The sequence below is a fragment of the Aedes aegypti genome, chromosome 1 (genome assembly GCF_002204515.2).
Source record: "Aedes aegypti strain LVP_AGWG chromosome 1, AaegL5.0 Primary Assembly, whole genome shotgun sequence".
NCBI classification, from domain to species: domain Eukaryota; kingdom Metazoa; phylum Arthropoda; class Insecta; order Diptera; family Culicidae; genus Aedes; species Aedes aegypti.
The window spans coordinates 157,036,149-157,061,180 of record NC_035107.1 but is presented as its reverse complement, the minus strand read 5'-3'; the positions used below and the strand labels follow the sequence as shown (position 1 = coordinate 157,061,180).

Below are 25,032 nucleotides of genomic sequence, written 5' to 3'. Positions count from 1 at the left end.
AGCGTCGATTCAGACATGTAAAAGGTCCAGATTTCAAACTCAGGGGTGATGAAAAGCAGGTGCTCCGCGTAATATTTTTTTATTTAAAAAGTGCTCCGCGAGCCAAAACGGCTGAAAACCCCTGGATAGGGTGATTATACTCCACTGCACTGTGACGTCACGCATCAATTTTGACAGGTACTGGTCCTGTTGTTTACAGTTTGGACTTAGTATTTTTTTCGAATCATTCTTAATTTCGTGAAAGTTTGCTGCGAGGAGAGGTCAAATCCACTGCAGATACCCACGGATCGTATTATTCTATCTTCCTACCGTGGAAAATCGTTACCATCAGCATGCTGGTGATAGAAATGCGAAGATGAAAAAATGATGGAAAAAACGACTAAGTCCGAAACGTAAACAACAGGACCAGCAGCTGTCAAATAAGTGAGGTTAGGCTCATCATATGCAGCGCTCTATAGTGACGTCCCGTGCGGCCTTAATAGAACTCACGCCGAGCGGTGTCACGAACACATGCGCAATTTTGCTGGTTGAAAATACTGCCATTTGATTTTGCTGGGAACAGCTGATCTTTGTTTATATTTTCCACCAGCAATTTTTAAGTAGTGTTGGTGACATGTAATGTGTATGTACACGAGCGCAGAAACCACTATAGAAAATCAAAAGTTTGTCTTAAGAACAAGCTTTCGATATTCAAAGAAATTTTGAGGCCAACCAAATTTCGAAAAGATTCTGAAGCTCCCTCCCTGGTCTAGTACTAAGTGGTGTACTAATGAATTACATAGAATATCCAATGTTGAAACATTGGAACAAAATTTAATGTCTACCTAATCCTGGCTTAGACAACGTGTGAAAATGACAGCAATATCATCAGTGTTGTCGTTTTGTAAAATGGACTATCGCTACCAGCCCTGAAATGACAACCGATCGGGAAATGCTCGAGCAACCCGTGGAAAACTATTTTTTGATCGTAGCAATCTAGTTTAAAATTTATCATTTTTCACTGTCATTCGATTTCAAATCTTCAAGAGTAAAGAAGTTCTTCTAATTGCTCAAATTATAATCCGCAGGCAGCAGTAGGTATCAAATTTTAATCTACGGTGTAGGAATTCTGACGCAACACGGCTTACCTGTTTTGCAATTTTTTCGCAATCGGTGTGACTGTTCTCCAGAGGATCCCGCGATACCAATAATGAATGAAGCAGGATTAACCCAAAAAGTCGGAAAACCGTCCGGAGTCCGGAGAAGCTTTCCGCTGCACTTGGGAAGCCGATAGCCTGCTGCCGGAACTGCTGGAAGGACTCGCAAAGGACTGGATCTGGATGTTTGTTTTGGTTATAAAAAACGTCAAAAAAGATTATAGCATAATAGAGCTGGCCGTTATGCAAACCCTCAAGTTGAAAACATGCAGCGTTTTACCTACATTTTGCTTAATCCATTTAAGTGTACCAACTGTCAAACCGGAACAAACCAAAACAGCAGCGGGCAAACGAAACGACGTGAAATCAAAACTTCCGGAGCAGCTTCTCGGAATTGATTCCCAATCTTTCAAGTTTAGTGAACAGAAAACGACCCAAATTATCAAATCAACATGATGGGAATGCGAACAAACATATTCAACGAGAACTTCCTGAATGAAACCGATCAGGACGCAAATTCGGTCTTGATTGAGCTTGACAAAGGTAAACAGTTTCGTACCTAGCGCTGAACGAAGGGAGGAATACCGCTTATTTAATTTTACAGGTCTGAGATCGACGAAAACCGGCGAACAGTGCGAAGCGATCATCCGATTCCCGAAACTGTTCGAGAAGTATCCATTTCCCATTCTTATAAACTCCTCCTTCCTGAAGCTGGCGGAGTTTTTCCGCATCGGGTGAGTTTTGCCATTGCGATATCCTACTACAACAGTGTCCGTTCGATTTTGGCAACACGTCCAACAATTAAAGGTTGCCAAAATCGAACAGTCTTCTCATGGTTCGTTTTCTTCGATACAATTTATTATGAACTGAATTACAAAGACATCCTACAACCATAGTTTTGATTAAATTGTATTAATTGTTGATAATAAAAATCAGCCGGCATGGTGTTAACATAAATCTTGCTTAAATCGAACGGTACACTCAAACAAATTAATTCACGGATTCCAGAATTTGTTTCCTTAAGCTAAGTATGCTGTTTCGCTCAAAAAACTAAGGGAATTATTTGACCGGATGTGGCGGACCTTCATACAAAGGTCGGTCAAAACCTCAAATACGTCCCAAATCGCTTGATAATGGTAATCTATTAACTATCATGACTACCTGATATCATCCCGTTGGAAATACTTGTCAAATTAAAAATTCGATATTCTAGTAAAATTTGTCCAAATTAAGTTTTTTCAATCGAATAAACAGACCTTTATCCAAAAAAAAAAAAACTACCTAAAGCAATAAAACAGTACTTTTCAGTGCTTTTCAGTGCTACAAAAGCAGTGCTTTTCAGTGCTAAAATTGAAAACGGTACTTATCAGTGCTACTAAAACAGTACTTTTCAGTACTATTTTTTCCGTTGGCGAAAGCTAGCGGTGGTAATCCTTCTTGGTCTTGGGAAAAACATCTTAGGAGGTCACGTCTTCTTTCGTTTTACATGGTTGCAACTACAAATAAAAGGAAGGGTGAATTTCTGAATTCACAACTTCCTTCCAAAAGAGTGGGATTTGAAACTGTCACTACACGTGGCAAGAATGGAAGAAAGGACGTTTCTCCGGAATGCGAACTTTCTTCCAAGTGTGAAATGAATAATGTTGATAATAGTATCGTAATGAGCAATCAGTTCGATGCTTTAGACAAATTTTCCGAACACAAAATCGAAGCAGCCTCTAGTCCAGGCTCTTTGATTCAAATGAGGAAGCAAAGAGTGCCGCCTATCGTGGTCAGTTGTTCCGAATTTGGGGGATTTAAACAGGAGATCTTGAACTCCATTAGGGGAATCAAGGTTTCCTTACAAATCGCAAAGAAAGGAGACTGTCGCGTTTTGCCGGAAACTCTTAAATATCGCGAACTTCTTCTCAAACATCTTGAAGAGAAGAAGCACAATTTTTTTACTTATGACGACAAAACTGAACGTTTGTTCAAAGTCGTCTTGGAAGGTCTCTCAAGTGACTATAAGTCACCTGAAGAGATCAAAAATGGAATAAATGATTTACTTGGATTTTCCCCAGTCCAAGTAATCATTATGAAAAAGAGAACCCAATCTGGCATTGTTCGGAAAGGGCTTTCTCTAGAATATTATTTAGTTCACTTTAACTGCCGTGAATCGCAAGTCAGTCCCATCTGTAAAAAGTAGGCATTGAGAAAATGGGCTGTGAAGTTTCCAAACTTGTTTTTCATACGAATATTCAAAAAATTCCAGAGGATTGGAACATTTTCAAATCTTCATGAAACTTTCAGGATTTGCTTTTCACTACGATATCCTTCCGAGAAAAATATAGAGATGATCAGAAGACGGTTCATTTTTGTGTGACACGGTGCGGAAATCTGTAGTGGGACTGATATGCGGTTACTTTTCATTATGGGACAATTTGACTTGCTATTTTTTCCTAATTTTTCCGAACAAATCATAATATCTCATTAGTGCAGCTGGAAGAGCATTGGAAAATATGTTGAAAACCGACCTTAACTCAATTTTGACGAAAATGCAGATGGGACTGACTTGCGATTCACGGCAGTTAACAAAAAAGAACTAAATAATATTATAGCTTTAGAAAAAGCAAAACTTATGTTCCATGTCCGTATGACATGGGAACATTTCCAGAAAACTGAAGGAAATTACCAGAACCCTCTCAGTGTCGTCGGTGCCAAAAGTGGGGTCATGGTACAAAAAATTGCCGCATGGATGCTAAATGCATGATTTGCGGAGGTTCTTCTCACGCTAAGGACGTCTGTCCAGTGACGGAAGATACCACCAAGTTTTTTTTTCCCTTTTTTTTAAAGGCACTCTGTGCTCGTAGCCACTACTGTGCCGGAATCAGTTGATCTGTAGCTTCTTCTTTACCGATACAGATCTATTTTCAACTTATCTATATTTACATCCTACTTTCACTCTCTCCTACTCTTTTACTCTCACATCGAGCAGGTAGGAGAGAGCTCTGCTGTTAGTGAGGCTAGCTGCCCGCGAAGAGGGTCAGTTTGTCTCAGTCACCATCTGATACTGACGGAGGATGGATGTGCTCCCCAAACCACAGTCCTCCGTGAGGCATCTTCTGGTGGCTGGACGGGTTTTTTGTGGAGGGGCTGGGAATCGAACCCATGATCTTCCGCTTATGAAGCGAAAGCGTAACCTCAAGGCTACAGACCCCCCTTACCACCAAGTTTGTATGCTCGAATTGCGGGGGCAATCATAAGTCAAATTTTTGGACTTGCCCTTCGCGAAGGAGAGTCGTCGAGGCTCGTGCCAGGCAGATAAAAGATAATATCCGTTACGATAACGGTCGTTTCTGGAATTTGCCTGATAGAGTATCGAACAATGCTCATTTTTCAGTTAACGATCGCTTGATTAGGAATCATACCCATCAGGTGGATCATAATCCTGCTCATTCACAAACTAATTTTAATCCGACGGGTAGCTGTTCGAATCTTTTAATTTCGAATGTATCTATTCACGAAAATCCTTTGCCGATATCGTAGCAGGTAATTTGAACTCATCCCCTATTCGTACTATGAGTACCCATTCTACTTGTTTCAAATCAAATGGAAAAAAACCCTGCCGCCACAGGTAACATCTACTCCGCCTCCTCGTCTACCGAAATTTCTAACGGAAAATCATTAAATGTACCCACTTCAAGTGATATGTCTGCCTCTGATTTTAATTTTCTAACTGAATAGTTAAATCTAGATTCTACCCCATTACCCCGAATGCCATTTCCCCGAATGCCATCACCCTGAATTCCATAACCCCGAATATACCATTACCCCGAATTCCATCATTCCGAATGCTATTTCCCCGAATTTACAATTATCTTGACATGATGATATTGATGACATTTCCCTATGATATTGGAATTCGGGGTAATGTCATTCGGGGTGATGGGTCATTCGGGGTGATGAAGTTCGGGTTAATGGCATTCGGGGTAATGGGATTCGGGGTGATGGGGTAGAATCTTAAATCTAATGATCCCCCCTCCCTCTAGAGCGTTACGTAATTTATGGATGGCGCCTAATCAAATTGTTATTGGATTACGTTTTTCTAATGGATCCAAATAATAATTTAAATATTTTATATTGGAACGCTCGTTTCATGAATGGTAAAGAGGACGAGCTGTTTTAATTTTCTTACAGCTAATAACGTGCATATAGCAGTTATTACTGAAACATATTTAAAGCCTGGATCCAAACTCAAAAGAGATCCTAACTTTTTTGTTTATCGTAATGATCGACTTGATGGGGCATGTGGGGGAGTTGCAATCATCATTCATAGGCGTATAAAACATCAACTGTTTTCGTCATTAGAAACTAAAGTTTTTGAAACTTCAGGTGTTTCTGTTGAGACACAGCTTGGTAAATATACTTTCATAGCTGCCTATTTGCCTTTTCAATGCTCTGGACAGCAAGTTAATTTGGTCCAAACTGACTTGCGAAAATTGAATCGCAATAAGTCAAATTTTTTTGTCATTAGTGACTTCAATGCCAAACATCGGTCATGGAATAATTCTCAAAGTAATTCCAACGGCAGAATTTTATTTGATGAGTGCTCTTCAGGATATTTCTCAATTCAATACCCTGATAGCTCTACATGTTTTTCTCTTTTAGAAATCCTTCTACGATTGATTTGGTCTTAACTGATTCTAGTCATCTTTGTAACCAATAAGTTACTCATGCTGATGTTGAGTCTGATCATGTCCCTGTTACGTTTCAAATATCCCATGAAGCGATTCTCAATCCTATCAGCTCCACTTTCAATTATTTTCGAGCCGACTGGAATATATATGAAACATATATTGACTCTTATCTTGATGTTAACATTTCTTTACATTGACAATGCACTTGAAACTTTAACAAATTCTATTGTTGAAGCCAGGAGCATTGCAATTCCAGAATGTGAAGTAAAATTTGAATCCGTGATTATAGACGATGATCTTAAACTCTTGATCCGCCTTAAAACGTGATCCTGCTATGAAAATTATATGGCAGGACTTGCAGAGAGAAATCAAGAAACGTTTTGCACATTATTAGGACACAAACATTTTGAAAATAAGATTTCTGAATTGGACCTTTGCTCTCAGGGCTTACCTTTTGGAAATTATCTAAAATTTTGAAAAAAAAAAACCCTCGGAAGCCAATACCGGCATTGAAAGAGGAAAACAAATTACAGTCGACTCTCCACAACTCGATGTTCTATAACTCGATATACTCCATAACTCGATGGATTTTTTGGTCCCTTCAAATTTCCATACATCGTGCTCTCCATAAGTCGATATTTCTATAACTCGATATCTCCACTATTCGATGTCACGTGAGAGGGAAATTTCTCTCCATAACTCGATGTCTATTTTAAAATCTTTCTTATTTGGTGAAACGTGGTTTAATTCTTGTTTGGAGATGAAAAAATACTTGCAAGCTGTTATTAAAGTTGAAAAACATGAAAATAAAAATAAATATTGTCAGTTAAAATAACGTGATTTTTCGAGCATTTCGAAAAAAGTTTTCAAATCTCGCGTTTAGTATCATATGGACGTAACTGCAGTGATCGATTTCTCTTCATAGATTTTCTCTTTGGCTAATTACTTGGCCGGGAGAATGTTGTCGACTAATATTTTTGGCTCAATAGAAAGTGCTCGTCGTCCTTCGTCATACTGCATCGTAAAATGTTCCGAAAATGGATTTAATTTCCAGTAGTGAACCAAAGAGAAAGTCGACGAAGAGAAATCGATCACTGCAGATACGCCTGTATGATACTAAGCGCGAGAAATAATAGTTTGTAAAGTACAATCAACAAAATAATATTACTTTCTTACAGAGGTAATCACTTATATGTTAGAAATACAGAAATTTGTTCCTTCGATTTTGCGATTTTTTGTTTCGATACATTCTATAACTCGATAATTCTATAAGTCAATGGTCCCTTGAATATCGAGTTACGGAGAGTCGACTGTATTACTAACTAATTGCGAAAAAGCTCGAAAACTTGCTATGCAGTTTGAAAGCGCGCACAATTTTAATTTAGGACTTACTAATCTAATTGAAAATCAAGCTACTCAGGACTTCGAAAATCTTCTCAATCAAGAGAACGTTTTCGAAAATTCCTGGGAGACTGATTTGGAAGAAGTGAGAACTATTATTAAAAAAATCAAAAATATGAAAGCTCCTGGCGATGATGGAATTTTCTACATCCTCATCAAGAAACTTCCAGAAAGTAGCTTATCTTCCTTAGTTGATATACAGTTAACTCTCCCTAACTCGATATTCCGTATCTCGATATCGAGTTAGAGAACCCTACTGAAAGATGGTTTTCATGGCTAACTCGATGGTCCCTTGAATCGCAGTTGCACTGGTTTTGTGTTCTGTAACTCGATACCTCCCTAACTCGATGGTCCCTTGAATATCGAGTTATGGAGAGTTGACTGTATTTAACAAATGTTTTCAATTAGCATATTTTCCTGACAAATGGAAAAATGCTAAGGTTGTTCCAATTTTAAAACCAGACAAAAATCCTGCAGAAGCTTCTAGCTATCGTCCAATAAGTTTGCTTTCCTCCATCAGTAAACTTTTAGAAAAGGTCATTTTGAACAGAATGATGGTCCACGTCAACGAAAATTCAATTTTTGCCAATTCGGATTCCGCCATGGACATTCGACCACTCATCAACTTTTACGTTTAACAAATTTGATACGTTTCAACAAATCTGAAGGCTGTTCTACTGGTCTTGCTCTTCTAGAAATAGAAAAAAGCATTCGACAGTTTTTGGCATGAAGGTTTGATCGTAAAATTAAAAAAAACTTTAATTTTCCAACATACATTGTTAGAATAATTCAAAGTTATCTGTCAAATCGTACACTTCAGGTTAATTATCAGAACTCCAGATCTGAAAGACTTCCTGTAAGAACTGGTGTTCCCCAAGGCAGCATTTTGGGACCAATATTATACATTATGTTGATAGTTAAGTAGTCCTTTTTGGGGATTTTTTTTGAAATTGTTAAAGAATTTGTTAATCTTCGAACACTTGTGACATATGACAATCATGTTTTCCGTGTAGTTAAAATCCTGTTGTGGCTGAGAACATGATAAGTTTTACGTTAAATGCTGAGGACAATACTCGGTGGAAAACTAAAACTAACTAACGTAACATGAAAAGTAGTACCAGATTATAAAGAAACAAATTTTGTTAAGTAAAATGAATACGGCAGACTTTATTGGGCTGGTCACGTAGTGTGAAAGCCAAAAAAATAGCTTTAAATAAATAACATTTAGCATTGAATGTTTTACGTTCATCGAACATACCATCAATATTATATTAAAATTTATTTTTTAGATTTCATTCTATTAATCTAAGCTTACTGGTTTAACCCATGTAAACACATATTTAAGCCACTCTGGTAATTTGAGTCAGTTGTGAATATTTCTAATTATAACAACGGTATCAATTATATACCAGTTGAGAAAAGTTTGGCCAACTTTTTGAGCGTTTTTGTAAGTTTTTTTTTTTTCAAAAATATGCAAAATTTTAAGTAAAAAACTTCAAATCAAGATTTCTTGAGATTCCTCCTAGGGATTTTTTTAAAATTTGGCCCAGAGGTGCAGAATGACCGCAGGAATAAATCCCTGTGCTCAGATTTGATGGACCATTTTTTTGGATAATAACGGTCTGTCGGGGCACCGTGTGGCGATGATATGGCTCATGGTTGCTAAGTACCCTTTGATTACTTTGTGTTACCGCATTTGAAGTCCAGTTAACGTCAAACGCAAACAGCATTTTTTTTTTCAATGATTCTACCAATTGATGATTCCGATGAAAATACAATCGATACAATGGGGATACAATTATCGATTTTATTTCTGCGGGATTTTCTGTAGGGGAAGACGGGGTAAGACGGACCACCTTCAGTTTGGCATGAAAATGGCGGTTTTCTTAAAAGTTCACCAAGCACTTTCCATAAAAACAAGATTTTTGACATTCCGAACCATTTAGGATGATATGTATTTACTTTGAATTTTTCATAACAAATATCAAAAACAAAGTTTCTGCTTGTCGATATTGAATTTGATCTAAATTTAATAGATGCTCACTTAAGCATTTCGGAAGGGATGTTTTTGTAAAAACATAAAAAATTACCTGTCTATGCAACAACAGAAATGTGAAATATGCTTCAGTGAAGTGAAATATGAATTGTAAATACAGTCGACTCTTCATAACTCGATATTCAAGGGACCATCGACTTATAGAATCATCGAGTTATAGAACACAACAAATCATAAAATCATAGTATCAAATTTCTGTATTTCCAATATTTTAAAGATCACTTCTGTAAGAAAGCAATATTATTTTGCTTATAGTATTTTGAAAAATCATATTTAAACGCTATTTTTAAAATCCTTGAGAAATCACTTACTTTTTACTGAAAATTTATATATTTATTTTTATGTGTTTTTTAACTTCCATTGCAAAATGCATGTGTTTCCCTGTATAAACAGAATATTTAGATAGATATCGGGAAATTTGCCTCACACGTGACATCGACTAGTGGAGATATCGAGTTATAGAGATATCGACTTATGGAGAGCACGATGTATGGGAATTTGAAGGGACCGAAAAATCCATCGAGTTATAGAATATATCGACTTATAGGGTAGGTGTACCAGCTATGGACATAGTGGTTCCCTATTTCGCCATACGTAATTACTTTAATGTCTTAAAATTTTGAAAGCTTTTGTGTGTTGTAGTAGTTAGATTTAAGATATATCTTGATGTTAAAACATCCAAAAAGATCTAAAATGTGAAAGTTATCAAAATTTCACATATGGCCAAATAGGGAACCACTATGGCCATAACTAGTACACTTTCCCTAGAACATCGAGTTGTGGAGAGTCGACATTATTTAGCTTTGAAAAGAGGCCATAGTTGTGAAAATTGCGCAAACGGGGTAAAACCGACCACTGTTGATGGGATAAGACCGCCACCCCTAATTTATACTAAATAAAATGTCTAAACCATTTTAAAAGTTGTAACTACGATTTACATTACTATTCAAGTAAAATGAAATCAATTTTGTTATAAATTCAAGCCAAATCCGTATATTTTTCCAAAATATGGGTATCTCAAGGTGAAAATAAGCAAACATCTAAGTTTTTTTTTTAAACTAATTGACCCTAAAAATGTTTCAATATCCCAGTTAATCAATATAGAATTTATTGCTGTGTGCGTTTATAATGCAAATATCAAATGCGGGAACACCAAATGCGGTAAGATTTTCAACAAGGAAAGCGAAGTTAAAATTTGATTTTCTTTGCTAAGTTGGCGTTGATATGCATCATGGTTGCTAAGTATCCTTTGGTTACTTTGTGTTTGAAGCTCAGTTAGACTGAATTTGCTCGTCAAACGCAAACAGCAATATAAAACATTATACATTTTAGAATCATAGGGAACTGATATATTTTTTCGCAAAATGGTGTACGAAAACTGTGATGGTCGCTTTTACCCCGTGGGTGGGCGGTTTTACCCCGTCGCTAAAAATAATCGTGATAAGACATCACATTTTCAAGCACCAAGAAATAAATATTTTTTCACAAATACAACACCTGTGATATTTTTTGATCATGCATAAGGCTTCAAAAAACGACATGCTGCGTCGAAAAAGGATTTATTAATTTTTGATTTTGACATATGAATTTAATTGCTTAGGCGAGCGGTCTTACCCAGTCTTCCCCTAATATCACTAAGAATTAAAACGGATGGTCAAAAAAATGCAGCTCAGATTTTGCGGGAATTTTTTTAAATAATCATTACTTCTTTCTTCTTGTTGTACATTGATTTGTGACATTGAACGTTTATTTTTGATAGCAGTAACATTATTTGGTGTTTTTTTATTTGTAGAGGCAACTCAAAACAGTTGCGTAATGAATCATAACACAACGGTTTTTCAGAAATTGTGAATGCATTCCGATACAATTTCTGATACCCTCAGGTGGTCTTCTACGAAATTGGAAAAAATTTTGTACGTAACTTGTTGCAGAACTCGGTTTTTACAGCACTCGTCGTAATTATCCTACTCGGCAAGCCTCGTAGGATAAATTTACGACTCATGCTGTAAAAATCATCATTCTGCAACTTGTTCCGTAAACTACTATAAGTGTATACCGTGCTGCATCAATACCCGGACGCCTAAGGTGACACGTATATTCAAATGCTTGTATATAATTGAGTAATCGTTATTTTATTATGTTATGCTTTTAGACGATAGCTATTAGGATAGAACTTGATAATTTTCACAAAAACTACAATGAATTTATTGAAAATACTGTTAAAACTAAGTTAATTCTGCACCATGTCGTGTCCACAAATCCGGACATATGAATCAAAATCCGGACATCGGTGCATCAAATTCCGGACATTTAAATAATCACAGCTGTTTTCCACATAAAACATAAAACATACCTTTAAATCACGATACACAGATTGATACATTTGTAAACATAATATTTTTTCTCTGTTGGATGATCCTGAAACATCGTAAAAGGTTGTTTTTGAAGTCTTCAAAATATACTGTGATGTGTGCATTACTCTTCATAGCATTTACACATAATTTGCACTAATTTTCAGTTTATATTGTTCAAAATCACAGTGATATAGCTTTTGTCCACTTTTTCCAGGTCTTCGAACAATTATAATGTAATATTTTCTTGTTGAACTGTGAAAAAAAAATATGTTAAAGCACTATGTCCGGATTCAAAACCACACGTATAAGTATCCGGATAGTCTTCTTCTAGCACTAAATTATGTGTATTTTCAGTAAACTCTTCAAAACTATTGAATTTATCAAGCAAAAAACACAAACAAATCCCAACAGAACATGTATCAAAAATGATAAGCACGTAAAAAACACCTGATTAATAGTCGAATTGCGATGGCGCATTGAGTAGAATTCCTTCGGTTTTCGTTAATTTTGAAAATAAACGCGTCCGACTTAAACTGACTTTTGTTTTTGTCTTTACCGTTGTTTTGCAAGGCTAACTTGATGTCAATTCACGTTACAATCCCAACTAACATTTAGTGCAAATGTAAACATTCTCTAGGCCCTCTTTATACGGCTTTATGCTGAGTAAAGGCGCTGTACATACGAACGAAAGCTTCTATGCGATCCTTTTACCAACAAATCTGGCGAATCTACTCAGCTACTTTTAAGCTGTATTGGCAGCTCTTATTCATACCGATCATTGCTCTATCTCGACAGTTTTACGACAAGTAGCTGTGTAACATCCTCGGAAGGCGCTTTCTCAACCATTTCGCAACTGTTGAATAATTATTATACAGCTTCGCTGTATTATCGATTAAATATTATTTTCAAGCCGTTTCACAGCTTCCGAAATTCATATCATAAGTATCTGAATTTAATGTTCCCAACGTTACCTGCCACCGCTTGGAATCGAACTCACGATCTCTGCATCCACAAGTCTCGACGCTGTCCTTGTTGCCACCACAGTCTATATCGAAAAGCAAAGAAAGCACACCGTTTTGTTCTACATCGAAAACGGTTCACACAATATTTTATAACGATCGTAAAAGATGCCATTGCCGCGCTTACACCACTTCATCAGGCTGTAAAAGGGTGCGAAACGTCAAACGCAATGTTTACATCCAACAAGCTGAGTAGATGCGCCACAAGTTGTTGTTTTACAGCATACTGCTGTATGCTCGCTGTATAACCAACGACAAAGCGCTTTTAAACATATATTGAGCAGCATAACAAATCATATTGTATAGAAGCAGCCGGGTTGATGATGGCGAGTTTTATTCCACATCATTAGGTTGCTATCTTTAACGGTGTTGAGTTACAGCTTAGTGAAAGCAGCAAAAGCGATAACTGACGAAATTTATTCAGCTAAGATTTGTAGCTGCAAAACGTTTGCGTTACAGCTGTATTAACGCTAATCGTTCTATATTTGACAGCTTTCATTTTTTGCTGCGTTCGCTGCTTCAATTCAACTGTTATACAGCACAAAGCAAATAATCTTGGCTTATAGCGCTAAAATTGTTAGTTGGGATGGTCATCAGTAGTTAACATCTGAGAGAGACTCGCGAAGAGAAAAAATATCAACGTCATATGCAGCCCAGATTCCGCTGTCATGAAACTTCAAATGCAGCCCTTCGTTTTTATGGCTGAAAAAGTGAAAAGTATTGTATTCAAAATAAACTGTTAATAAAAACCTTAGTCAGTGGAGCAGATTTTCCAAAGATACTGATAAATCTAAACACAAGACTAGTTATTCATAATGTCTGCTACGTTTGCTGGCATGAAATTTCACTCAAAAGGCTATTTATGCTTCGGTGTGATGCAAACGCATTAGTTTTTTTGCTGGGATGTTCATGTGAGAGTTTGAACGGCTTGCGCATGATTGATCTAAACACAGAGTGGAATAAGAAAAAACTCAGCAATCACAGAAAAAGAAGACCGTCTCCGCGAGTCTCGTCTCAGGTTAACATTAATCGTAAGAATAATATTTTTACGTTTTGAAGGGATATTGAACATTGATATAATTGAATTTTACCAGAATGTCCGGAGATTGGTCCCGTCCGGATTTTGATTCATCACGGTAGGCTAAACTTAACCCATCAATGATATCCATAGTCTAGCGCCATCAATGAACTGGTAATGAAGTAGACAGCATGATGTTGATGCGATTTAGAATGATTCGCTTGTATCGGAGTCGGCCTGTACAAATCAGCAAAATTCAAGCGTTGATAGTGACAACAAGCAACTCTGAATACAACTAGCTAAGACAATAATCTGCCACTTTTTCGAAGACACTTGGATGTTTCGACAACGCGTATCTTACGATTTGCCAGAAGTTCATCACTGGCTTTGGTGGGTTCCTAATAAGAAATTTCCCAATGTTATTGTTTGATATCAATGTTATTGTTAGGGGGGTCTGTAGCCTTGAGGTTACGCTTTCGCTTCATAAGCGGAAGGTCATGGGTTCGATTCCCAGCCCCTCCCCCAAAAAAAACCCGTCCAGCCACCAGAAGACGCTTCACGGAGGACCGTGCTTTGGGGAGCACATCCATCCTCCGTCAGTATCAGATGGTGACTGAGACAAACTGACCCTCTTCGCAGGCAGCTAGCCTCACTAACAGCAGAGCTCTCTCCTACCGGCTCGGTGTTAGAGTAAAAGAGTAGGAGAGAGTGAAAGTAGATGTAAATATAGATAAGTTGAAAATAGATCTGTATCGATAAAGAAGCTACAGACCAACTGATTCCGGCACAGTAGTTTGTTTGTTTGTTTGTTTTATTTAAGACCCTTTAATCGGTTATGACCATTCGGGTCTGTAATTAAATTCTTTACAATATTGCTTAACTACTACATTTTTTTAAACATACATTTATCCTTTTCAATGCTTCCTTCCATCCAAATAATCCATTCATCTACAGTACTTGGTTCTTCATTCGAATCACTGCTCATCTCAACATTATCAACATCTATTGCCTGCTCCACGTGTGATTGTTCAACCTCGTGAACGACTTTCTCGTTGCGATCATTTTTCTTTCTCGGCTGCATTTCCTCCGTTGGTGTATTCGTCGGTACCCGCACGGCTTGACGTATGCTTTGCTGCTGCCCCTTCTGTTGTTTTCGCTTTTTCCCCTCAGCGGCGGTAGTTGTGGTTTCTTTCGGTGCCTTCCTCGATGGTTTGGATTCCTCTACACTGGAATAGCTTGCGTTCGGCTCATTCGATTCACTTACATGTTTGCGTGTTGAGCTGTTATCACATGGTCCGATGGTTGCTGTTGTTTGCTGTAGCTTTATTGCTTTCTTGTATTGCACACATGTACTGCCGGGATGCTGTGGCTGAGAGCAATGTTTACAAGAAGCAGGCTGATTTCGGTAAGATATCAAAGTTTCCTGACCATGTACAGTGACAAAAGACCGTATGTGACTACGGAGTGTCATAACTGCAACTCGTACACCTGATGAGATGTTTTGATATGCAAAGGCTGGACCCCAACTCAACTCTTTCACGTCATGCACATCACCATATCGACGAAGAAAAGCCGCAATATCCTCGTTGGTCACACTCTCAGAGAGGTCATGAACTTTGACCTCCGTGTAACCGCTATCTATCGACAATCGTATTCCATATTTGGTTCCATTCACCTCCAGTTCATGCCGTCCGTCGTGATCCTTCACAGCTTTTTCGGCCGTTGCTAAATCAATGCATTTAACATGAGCGCATTTAAGTGCATGATTAATTTGCAGCCGCTCCACTTGATTAGGTTGTAAACCGAGTGCTCGATTAACAAAATCATGGATTTGTTCGTAACTTGGCCGTCGCGAAAAGTTTGTCAAATCCACTTTAAACGTGTTTTCTCGTGAATTGAGAGCCATCACAACACATCGATGCAAGAGTATCTCGCAATTGAAACACGTCTGAACGATACGAAGACCGATCCACGAGCACAGAGTGCCTTAAAAAAAAAAAAAAAAATTAATGTTATTGTTTGATATCAGCCAAAAAGTCCAGTAGGGGGAAGTCCTCTATGGCCGGACAGTTTGAATTTTCCAAAAACGAATAATGATATTAAGATTTTAGTATTCCAGGATTATACCAAAACCCATTTTTGCAGTGTATACAAACTATGACGTTTTCATGTCCAAACGTAAACAAACAGTAGCTGTTAAAAGTTTCACTCTGATACAATCTACCAAAAAAATGTGAAACGATAAAATTTCATACAAGTGTAGCTACAAATGTTTCTTATAATTTAAGCTGAATTGTTTCCGTACGTTGACTTCAGTAAGTTTTGCATCAATCACAATGCAAAATTTATTAGAAAATGTAGAATTTCAAAGAAAAGACACCTTTTTGTAAACCATTGCAAGTCCTCTATGGCCGGACACTTCTTGTCCTCTATGACCAGACAGTGAAAATGTTAACCTAATAATTTATAATTCGCTTTTTCATAAATGTGGGGTACAAAAAACAAACAGCAACAAAAATAAAGCATAAACAACAAAACTTTCGATCCTTGGAGGCCTTATAAAGTGCTGTAAACATGATGCTTTTAAGGCGAAGTAGGCCGTCATTGAAATTTATACGCGTCGTTGATGATTGTTGCTAATTCATCTCACAATTTCGAATCAAAGAAAATCAGTTGGTTTTGCACTTACACAGCTGAAAAAGTATCAGCATACATTATGCATGTTAGCGCGTACAGTGATAAATTTTCAAGTCAATATAAACTATCAAAACTGAGTTTTATCACTTTGAAATGCAAGCTGAAAAGTCATCATTGTTGCCAAAACGAATGACGGGCTACTTAGCCTTAAGGCAAATGAGCGCACGAGGGCCGTGTAGTTCCGGCGACTAGAATAGAACTACGGACGACCTGTTCCGGTGGTAAGAGTCCACCAAACGGGGTAACCCCAATTCAAGGTGTCATGCGAAAAACCGTGCTGAGGAATGAATGGTCGAAGGGGTGAAAAAGATGTTCGGCCATTAACGGAGCCTGTGGGGCACCTGGGCACCCCTCACAGTATTTTGTCCCTTACCGCGTTAATGCAGGGCTCTGGCGTGGTGGACCTCTTTTCCCGTGCTACTCGTGGGATTCAAAAATGAGTACAATATCTAATCAAAACAATAGTAGTAGTGCAGGTAGTAGCAGTAGTAGGGAAGCGAACCCCTTCGCAAGAAGTGGGCTAGCTAGATCTCCGTTGAGGAGAGTAGAAGCAGGAGGAGGCAGCAGTGCACGTAGTGCCAGTGCTGGAAACCATATTTCATCCCCGGCTAACGCATCGGGTGAAGTGGTAGATGGAGCGTGGTTGATGAGGGCCATCAATAAAAGTAGAGATGGGCTCTCTGCGTTGGAAGTGGCTGCACAGCAGCTCGACTCCATAATTGACTTTGCGTCCTCGAAGTCTAACATCAGCAAGGACCTCAAGCAGGCCTTGTTTAGACTTCGTAAGTCAATGTTGGCGGCCAAGCAGAACCATGCTGAACCCATGGTGACTGTGGCTGCGGCAGAACCCGTGGAATTGAAGGTGCCGAAGTCTACCCAGACGGAACCCTTCGTTTTCGCGGGTAGCCCCAAAAGCGTGGAAGCGAATGCTTACAACAAGCAATCGCAGAAGCGCGCGAGGCAGCCGTCAGGGGAGGAGCTACCCGGCGGCGCTCGTAAGGCCAGGCGGATACCAACCCCGAAAACCGGCAGAAGTGCCGGAAAATCGGACCCCAGCCAGGCGTCCCGGAAAGCCGAGAAGAGTGGGCCCGAAAAGGCTGGCCCCTCACGGAGTGATGGGAACAGGGGGTTGCAACCTTTGAGAGGTCCTTCATCACCACAGGTCAGGGCGGAGCAGGGGGGGGACGCCCCCTGGACAACCGTAGTGAGGAAGAAGAAGAAGAAGAAACAGGAGAACCAGGAGCGCAGGGATACCAGACCTAAGAAAGGTAAGAGGGTAGGTGCCAAGTGCGAGAAGGGTGATGCGATCATCATCAAGACGGAAGAGTCCAAGTACTCGGAAGTCCTGAAGGCGATGCGCAGTGACGCGAAGCTTGCGGATCTAGGAGCCGACGTACGCAGTGTCAGACGCACTCGTACAGGTGAAATGATCCTCGAGCTTAAGGTGCAAGAAAAAATGTCACAAAAGTCAGAACTGAAAAAGCAGTTTTCTCTTTTTAAAGCAACAAATTGATGAAAATAAAAACACACAGCCTTTTTATTTGGCAAATAGAAGGACTGTGTGTTTTTATTATCTTCGATTTGTCTATGTAAAAAGAGAAAACTGCTTTTTCAGTTTTGACTTTTGCACCATTTTTACTTGGGCCTTAAGCGCGACAAGGAGCGCAAGGGCGCCGCCTACAAAAGTTTGGCGGAAGAGGTCCTTGGCGCTGGTGTTGAAGTGAGGGCTCTGACGCAGTCAGTGACTCTGAAGGTGATGAACCTTGACGAGATCACCAACGCAGAAGAGCTCGTCACGGCACTGCGGCAACAGTGCGAAGTGCAGGTGCCCACCACCGCCGTTCAGCTACGGAAAGGTTCGGCAGGTACTCAGGTGGCCTTAGTACTCCTACCTGTGGCAGACGCAAATAAGTCCGCTAAGGTAGGTAAGATCAAGGTTGGTTGGTCAGTATGTTCACTGAACATACATGAGCAACCAGTGATCTGCTTTAGGTGCAGGGAACCTGGACACAAGTCCTGGGGCTGTAAAGGCCCTGATAGGACCAAGTTGTGCAGGCGTTGTGGTGAGGAAGGTCATAAGGCACTAGGCTGCAAGAACCCTCCCAAGTGCTTGATTTGTTCCGGCAAGTCCGTGAACAACAATCACCCAACGGGAGGCTCAAGGTGCCCGACCTTCAAACGAGCCATTAACGAAAAATCACAGTGCAGGTAACGCAGCTGAACCTGAACCACTGTGACGCAGCTCAGCAACTGCTGTACCAGTCAGTTGCTGAGTGGGGGACGGACATCGCCATCATATCGGACCCATACCGAGTACCCGCCGGCAACGGCAACTGGGTCGTGGATGGATCCGGAAAAATGGCGGCGATATGGACAACGGGTAAATACCCTGTCCAGCAGTTGGTGTCTACTACCTACGAGGGCTTCGTGATCGCCAAAGTAAACGGGGTCCTCTTCTGTAGCTGCTATGCGCCTCCGAGTTGGTCGACCGAGCGGTTCACGCAGATGCTGGACTGTATGACGACCGCGCTGACAGGGCGAAGGCCAGTTGTAATAGCGGGTGACTTCAATGCCTGGGCCGTGGAATGGGGAAGCCGTAACACGAACCAGCGAGGTCAAATCCTGCTAGAGGCACTGGCCGTGCTAGATGTCGATCTGGCTAATGTTGGTGCCAAAAGTACCTTCAGCCGTAACGGAGCGGAGTCGATTATCGACGTTACTTTTTGTAGTCCTGGCCTAACGAGTAGTTCGAACTGGAGGGTAGACGATGCCTACACTCACAGCGACCACCTGGCGGTTCGCTACAGTATCGACTACAACAACAGCAGGCAGCGGGTTGAGGAAGCGGCTAGGTCAAGGCCAAGCCCTCGTAGGTGGAAGACATCGTACTTCAATGATGAAGTACTTAGGGAGGCGCTCCGCCGTGAGCGTAACCTACTCGGCCTAAGCGGGGACGAACTGGTAGCGGTGCTTACGCGTGCATGCGATGCGACCATGCCTAGAAAAGTCCACCCTAGGAATGGGAGACCACCGACATACTGGTGGACTCAAGCTATTGCGAACCTGCGCCGTGCCTGCCTACGGGCCAGGAGACGGATGCAGCGAGCACGTACCGAGCAGGAGCGTGAAGAACGACGGGCGGTGTTCACCGCTGCCAAAGTCGCGCTGAAGTCCGAGATAAGGGCAAGCAAAAAGGCCTGCTTCGAGGGACTCTGTCAGAGTGCCAACGCGAACCCGTGGGGTGATGCCTACAGGATCGTAATGGCGAAGACAAGAGGTGCAATTGCTCCTACGGAGCAATCTCCACAGATGCTGGAGGGGATCATCGAGGGGCTCTTCCCGCGCCACAACCCTAGCCCATGGCCTCCTTTTGTAGGACAGCCGGGGATTGGGGCTGGCGATGAGGATAGAGTAACTGATGAGGAACTTGTAGGGATTGCAAAATCCCTAAGCATGGGGAAGGCACCAGGTCCGGACGGAGTTCCAAACCTGGCCCTCAAAGTCGCAATCTTGGAGGCTCCCGGTATGTTCAGATCTGCTATGCAGATATGCCTGGACGAGGGAGTATTTCCAGATGCGTGGAAGAGGCAGAGCCTGGTACTATTGCCAAAGGCGGGGAAACCACCCGGTGACCCGTCGGCGTATAGACCAATATGCTTGATTGACACGGTGGGGAAAGTGCTCGAGAAGATCATCCTCAACAGACTGTCGAGGTACACCGAGGGTGTAAATGGTCTCTCAGGCAACCAGTTCGGCTTCCGGAAAGGGAGGTCCACCGTAGACGCTATTCTGACGGTTAAGAAAACCGCTGAGATAGCACTCCAGCGTAAGAGGAGGGGTATTCGCTACTGCGCAGTAGTGACTCTGGATGTAAGGAACGCATTTAATAGTGCCAGTTGGGCGGCTATTTCTGATGCGCTCCTGCGTCTGGGGATACCCGGAAGTTACTTCCAGAATCGGGTATTAGTCTATGACACAGAGGTGGGTCGGAAGTGCTTTCACATAACCTCAGGAGTCCCGCAAGGTTCCATCCTGGGCCCGGTGTTATGGAATGTCATGTACGACGAGGTGTTGAGATTAAAATTCCCGGCGGGTGTGGTCATCGTTGGCTTTGCCGACGATATTACGCTGGAGGTCTACGGTGAATCGATCGAAGAAGTGGAATTGACTGCAGCCCACTCGATCGCAATTGTGGAGGAGTGGATGAGCTCCAGGAAACTGGAATTGGCTCATCACAAAACTGAGGCGGTTGTTGTCAACAACCGAAAGTCGGTGCAGCAAGCGGTGATCAGTGTAGGCGACTGCACAATCACTTCGAAGCGCTCCGTCAAACACTTGGGGGTGATGATCGACGACAAGCTTACCTTCGGTAGTCATGTCGATTATGCCTGCAAGAGAGCCTCCACAGCTATTGTGGCACTGTCCCGGATGATGTCCAATAGCTCTGCGGTGTACGCCAGCAAGCGTAAGCTTCTGGCCAGTGTCGCCTCGTCCATACTGAGGTATGGTGGCCCGGCTTGGGGCACGGCTTTCAGTACCAATAGCTACCGTAGCAAGCTAGAGAGTACTTATAGGCTAATGTGCCTGAGGGTTGCGAGCGCGTACCGTACCGTGTCACACGATGCACTCTGTGTCATCACCGGTATGATGCCTATTGGTATTCTTATCATGGAAGACATAGAGTGCTTCGGAATGCGCGGCACAAGAGGCATACGCAGGACTGCCAGACTGGCCTCCATGGTCAAATGGCAGCGTGCGTGGGACAGTTCCACCAAGGGAGTGTGGACTCACAGGTTGATTCCGAGGTTGGATATCTGGGTCAATAGGCGCCATGGGGAACTAACATTCCACCTAACACAGGTCCTTTCAGGCCATGGATGCTTTAGACAGTATCTACACCGTTTCGGTCATGCGGGTTCTCCCGAATGTCCAGTTTGTGCAGGTTTAGAGGAAACGGCGGAACACGTTTTGTTCGTGTGCCCGCGTTTCCGCACAATGCGTGACCGCATGTTTGCCACATGCGGTCGGGACACGACTCCGGACAATTTGGTCCAGAGGATGTGTGCAGACGAGTTTGGCTGGAATGCCGTTTCATCGGCTATCACCCACATTGTCTCGGAACTCCAAAGGAGGTGGCGTGTGGACTCGAGGAGTGACTAGTGCAGACGCTAATCAACAGGTGGTCCAAGGGTTCGCAGTCGGCTACGTAGGTCATACCGGTGCCCTACGGTCGAAATCGACCCTTACAGCGATTAAGTGGCCGCGGGGAGAACATCCTGGTAGCGCTGCTGTCGTGGCGCCGGCCTACTGGGTGGATACGAGCCTCTGGTTGTTCGGGGCAGGTGGAGGCCCCTTCGTCAGCAATCCCAGCTGGTGCTAGCTGATAGGGCCTGAGCCTTCAGTAGGTCAAATTGCGAAGCCCGCAGTATCAGTTCTTGATACCTGCGGTGCAGCTGGGCGCGGGCTTAGTGGTCGACCCTGCCCGCTTTCAGCGGACAACGGGAGGTGAGGACCACCTGGGAAGCTGGCAATGCGCCAGCATGCTACCTTGGTGGACCCCCATAAGCGTGTCATCGATGTTCGTTGCTGCATGGCTACGCAGCTAACCTGGAGGATGCGATGTGCAATAGCCCCTCTCCGAAGCAATGCCTTCTTGGTGGTCCCGGAGAGACGAAGGGTTTGGCGGCAATGGAAATGGTTTAGTGGGTCGGGGGTGTAGTCCTGTTTACTGCTTGTACGTAGTAAATGGTCCCCAACCCCACACTCCCGGACCTCGGTCCGGAGTCTGTTGAGCAGATTATCCCCCCATTGCTTAGAAGGAAAAAAAAAAAAAATGAGCGCACGACAAGCAGCCACAAGATATGATGTACAGTCATCTCTCCATTATTCGATAATGAAGGTACCATCGAGTTTGTGAGATATCGTATTACAGAAAACTAAAACAGTGCAAATATGCGATTCAAGAGATCATCGAGGTAGCCATGAACACCAAATTTTACTATGGTTCTCTAACTAGATACATATTGAGATACGAAGATCGAGTAAGGGAGAGTTGACTGTACCTAAGAGCACACTTCAATCTTCGAGCTGACAAATAAATTGTGAAGAACTATAAACGCGTTGAATTCTCGAAGACATTTTCATCTGTATACGAGCAACCGTTTATGCAACATAGACGGCGACATATGGCGAATCGATTTATGGCGCTGATCAAGAAGGAGTTTATGGAACTGACCTATATACTCGCTAATATGCTACATACGCTGTACATCATGCAAAAATTGAACCCACAAGGTATGTACTGACACACGAAGCACTCCTTGGCCTTTCAGTGGGTTTGGTGTAAACTTTGATGGTGAAAATCATAGTGTCCGAGCATAGAGGACATAGTGTCCGGCCATAGAGGACACATTTCAGTACACACCATTTTTGGTACCGTAATTTCGGGTGAAATTGATCATTTTTCACGGTTTTTGTAGTCTGTTTTCTATAATGTTAACAATGACAAATAACTAAATGCAGGAAAACAAGCACGAAGGTGAGCCTCATCGACTTATGTACCGAAATTTTCTAACAAATGTCATTTTAGTGTTAACAAATTCCTCTAAAATAAAAAATCAGAGAATCTCATTTCGGGGTGAAATTGATCACTGGTCAATGCTATATTGTTAGTTTCCAAAACAACTCTATATGATAAATTTGAGCTCCCTGAATCCGAATATGCTTGTAAAATTCTTAACAATGCAATATTTAAATAAATAACGAATAGTTAAATTTCAAGAATTACGCCGAAAACGCCTAAATGTATGCAATTTCCTAAGGAATTCAATGATATCTAACAAAAATTCAATTATTTCAACCATATGAGCTAATTGGTACGAGTTTTGGTGATGAAATCTGGTTTAGGGATATATCTCAAGCATCCTCACAAACTTTCAGGTTCATACCATGTTCAAATCTTTGCTTATAAATAGAAGTTCATAGGTGTTTGTCAATACTGCACCGTGCATGATTTTGAAATTTTACGTTATTTTCAAAGTAATAAACATTCCTTAACGCAAAAAACTTCACAACACATAATTCGACAACGATTACGGCAAGGAACGTTCATTTACTGATATTACGTTACGATATTACGCTGGAGGTCTACGGTGAATCGATCGAAGAAGTGGAATTGACTGCAGCCCACTCGATCGCAATTGTGGAGGAGTGGATGAGCTCCAGGAAACTGGAATTGGCTCATCACAAAACTGAGGCGGTTGTTGTCAACAACCGAAAGTCGGTGCAGCAAGCGGTGATCAGTGTAGGCGACTGCACAATCACTTCGAAGCGCTCCGTCAAACACTTGGGGGTGATGATCGACGACAAGCTTACCTTCGGTAGTCATGTCGATTATGCCTGCAAGAGAGCCTCCACAGCTATTGTGGCACTGTCCCGGATGATGTCCAATAGCTCTGCGGTGTACGCCAGCAAGCGTAAGCTTCTGGCCAGTGTCGCCTCGTCCATACTGAGGTATGGTGGCCCGGCTTGGGGCACGGCTTTCAGTACCAATAGCTACCGTAGCAAGCTAGAGAGTACTTATAGGCTAATGTGCCTGAGGGTTGCGAGCGCGTACCGTACCGTGTCACACGATGCACTCTGTGTCATCACCGGTATGATGCCTATTGGTATTCTTATCATGGAAGACATAGAGTGCTTCGGAATGCGCGGCACAAGAGGCATACGCAGGACTGCCAGACTGGCCTCCATGGTCAAATGGCAGCGTGCGTGGGACAGTTCCACCAAGGGAGTGTGGACTCACAGGTTGATTCCGAGGTTGGATATCTGGGTCAATAGGCGCCATGGGGAACTAACATTCCACCTAACACAGGTCCTTTCAGGCCATGGATGCTTTAGACAGTATCTACACCGTTTCGGTCATGCGGGTTCTCCCGAATGTCCAGTTTGTGCAGGTTTAGAGGAAACGGCGGAACACGTTTTGTTCGTGTGCCCGCGTTTCCGCACAATGCGTGACCGCATGTTTGCCACATGCGGTCGGGACACGACTCCGGACAATTTGGTCCAGAGGATGTGTGCAGACGAGTTTGGCTGGAATGCCGTTTCATCGGCTATCACCCACATTGTCTCGGAACTCCAAAGGAGGTGGCGTGTGGACTCGAGGAGTGACTAGTGCAGACGCTAATCAACAGGTGGTCCAAGGGTTCGCAGTCGGCTACGTAGGTCATACCGGTGCCCTACGGTCGAAATCGACCCTTACAGCGATTAAGTGGCCGCGGGGAGAACATCCTGGTAGCGCTGCTGTCGTGGCGCCGGCCTACTGGGTGGATACGAGCCTCTGGTTGTTCGGGGCAGGTGGAGGCCCCTTCGTCAGCAATCCCAGCTGGTGCTAGCTGATAGGGCCTGAGCCTTCAGTAGGTCAAATTGCGAAGCCCGCAGTATCAGTTCTTGATACCTGCGGTGCAGCTGGGCGCGGGCTTAGTGGTCGACCCTGCCCGCTTTCAGCGGACAACGGGAGGTGAGGACCACCTGGGAAGCTGGCAATGCGCCAGCATGCTACCTTGGTGGACCCCCATAAGCGTGTCATCGATGTTCGTTGCTGCATGGCTACGCAGCTAACCTGGAGGATGCGATGTGCAATAGCCCCTCTCCGAAGCAATGCCTTCTTGGTGGTCCCG

At 42.3% G+C, this 25,032-nt stretch overlaps 1 protein-coding gene and 1 long non-coding RNA gene across 4 annotated transcripts in view; one reads left to right on the top strand and one right to left on the bottom strand.

Annotated features, from left to right (window-relative positions):
- LOC5568542 overlaps nucleotides 1–1,339 on the bottom strand; it is a 52,794-nt gene extending 51,455 nt beyond the window's left edge. The window contains exon 1 of the long non-coding RNA XR_002501855.1: nucleotides 1,128–1,339. This is a non-coding gene — a long non-coding RNA (uncharacterized LOC5568542). The remainder of the gene's footprint in view (nucleotides 1–1,127) is intronic.
- A 33-nt stretch (nucleotides 1,340–1,372) lies between these two features.
- The window catches only part of LOC5568544 (integrator complex subunit 7), a 112,118-nt gene continuing 88,458 nt past the window's right edge, over nucleotides 1,373–25,032 (top strand). The window contains exons 1-2 of one of the 3 annotated variants that reach the window (XM_021851906.1): nucleotides 1,373–1,679; nucleotides 1,741–1,870. In XM_021851906.1, coding sequence (XP_021707598.1) covers nucleotides 1,589–1,679; nucleotides 1,741–1,870 — 221 coding nt within the window. In that variant the 5' untranslated portion in view covers nucleotides 1,373–1,588. The remainder of the gene's footprint in view (nucleotides 1,680–1,740; nucleotides 1,871–25,032) is intronic. The other 2 variants (XR_002501843.1, XR_002501844.1) reach the window with 2 other exon arrangements.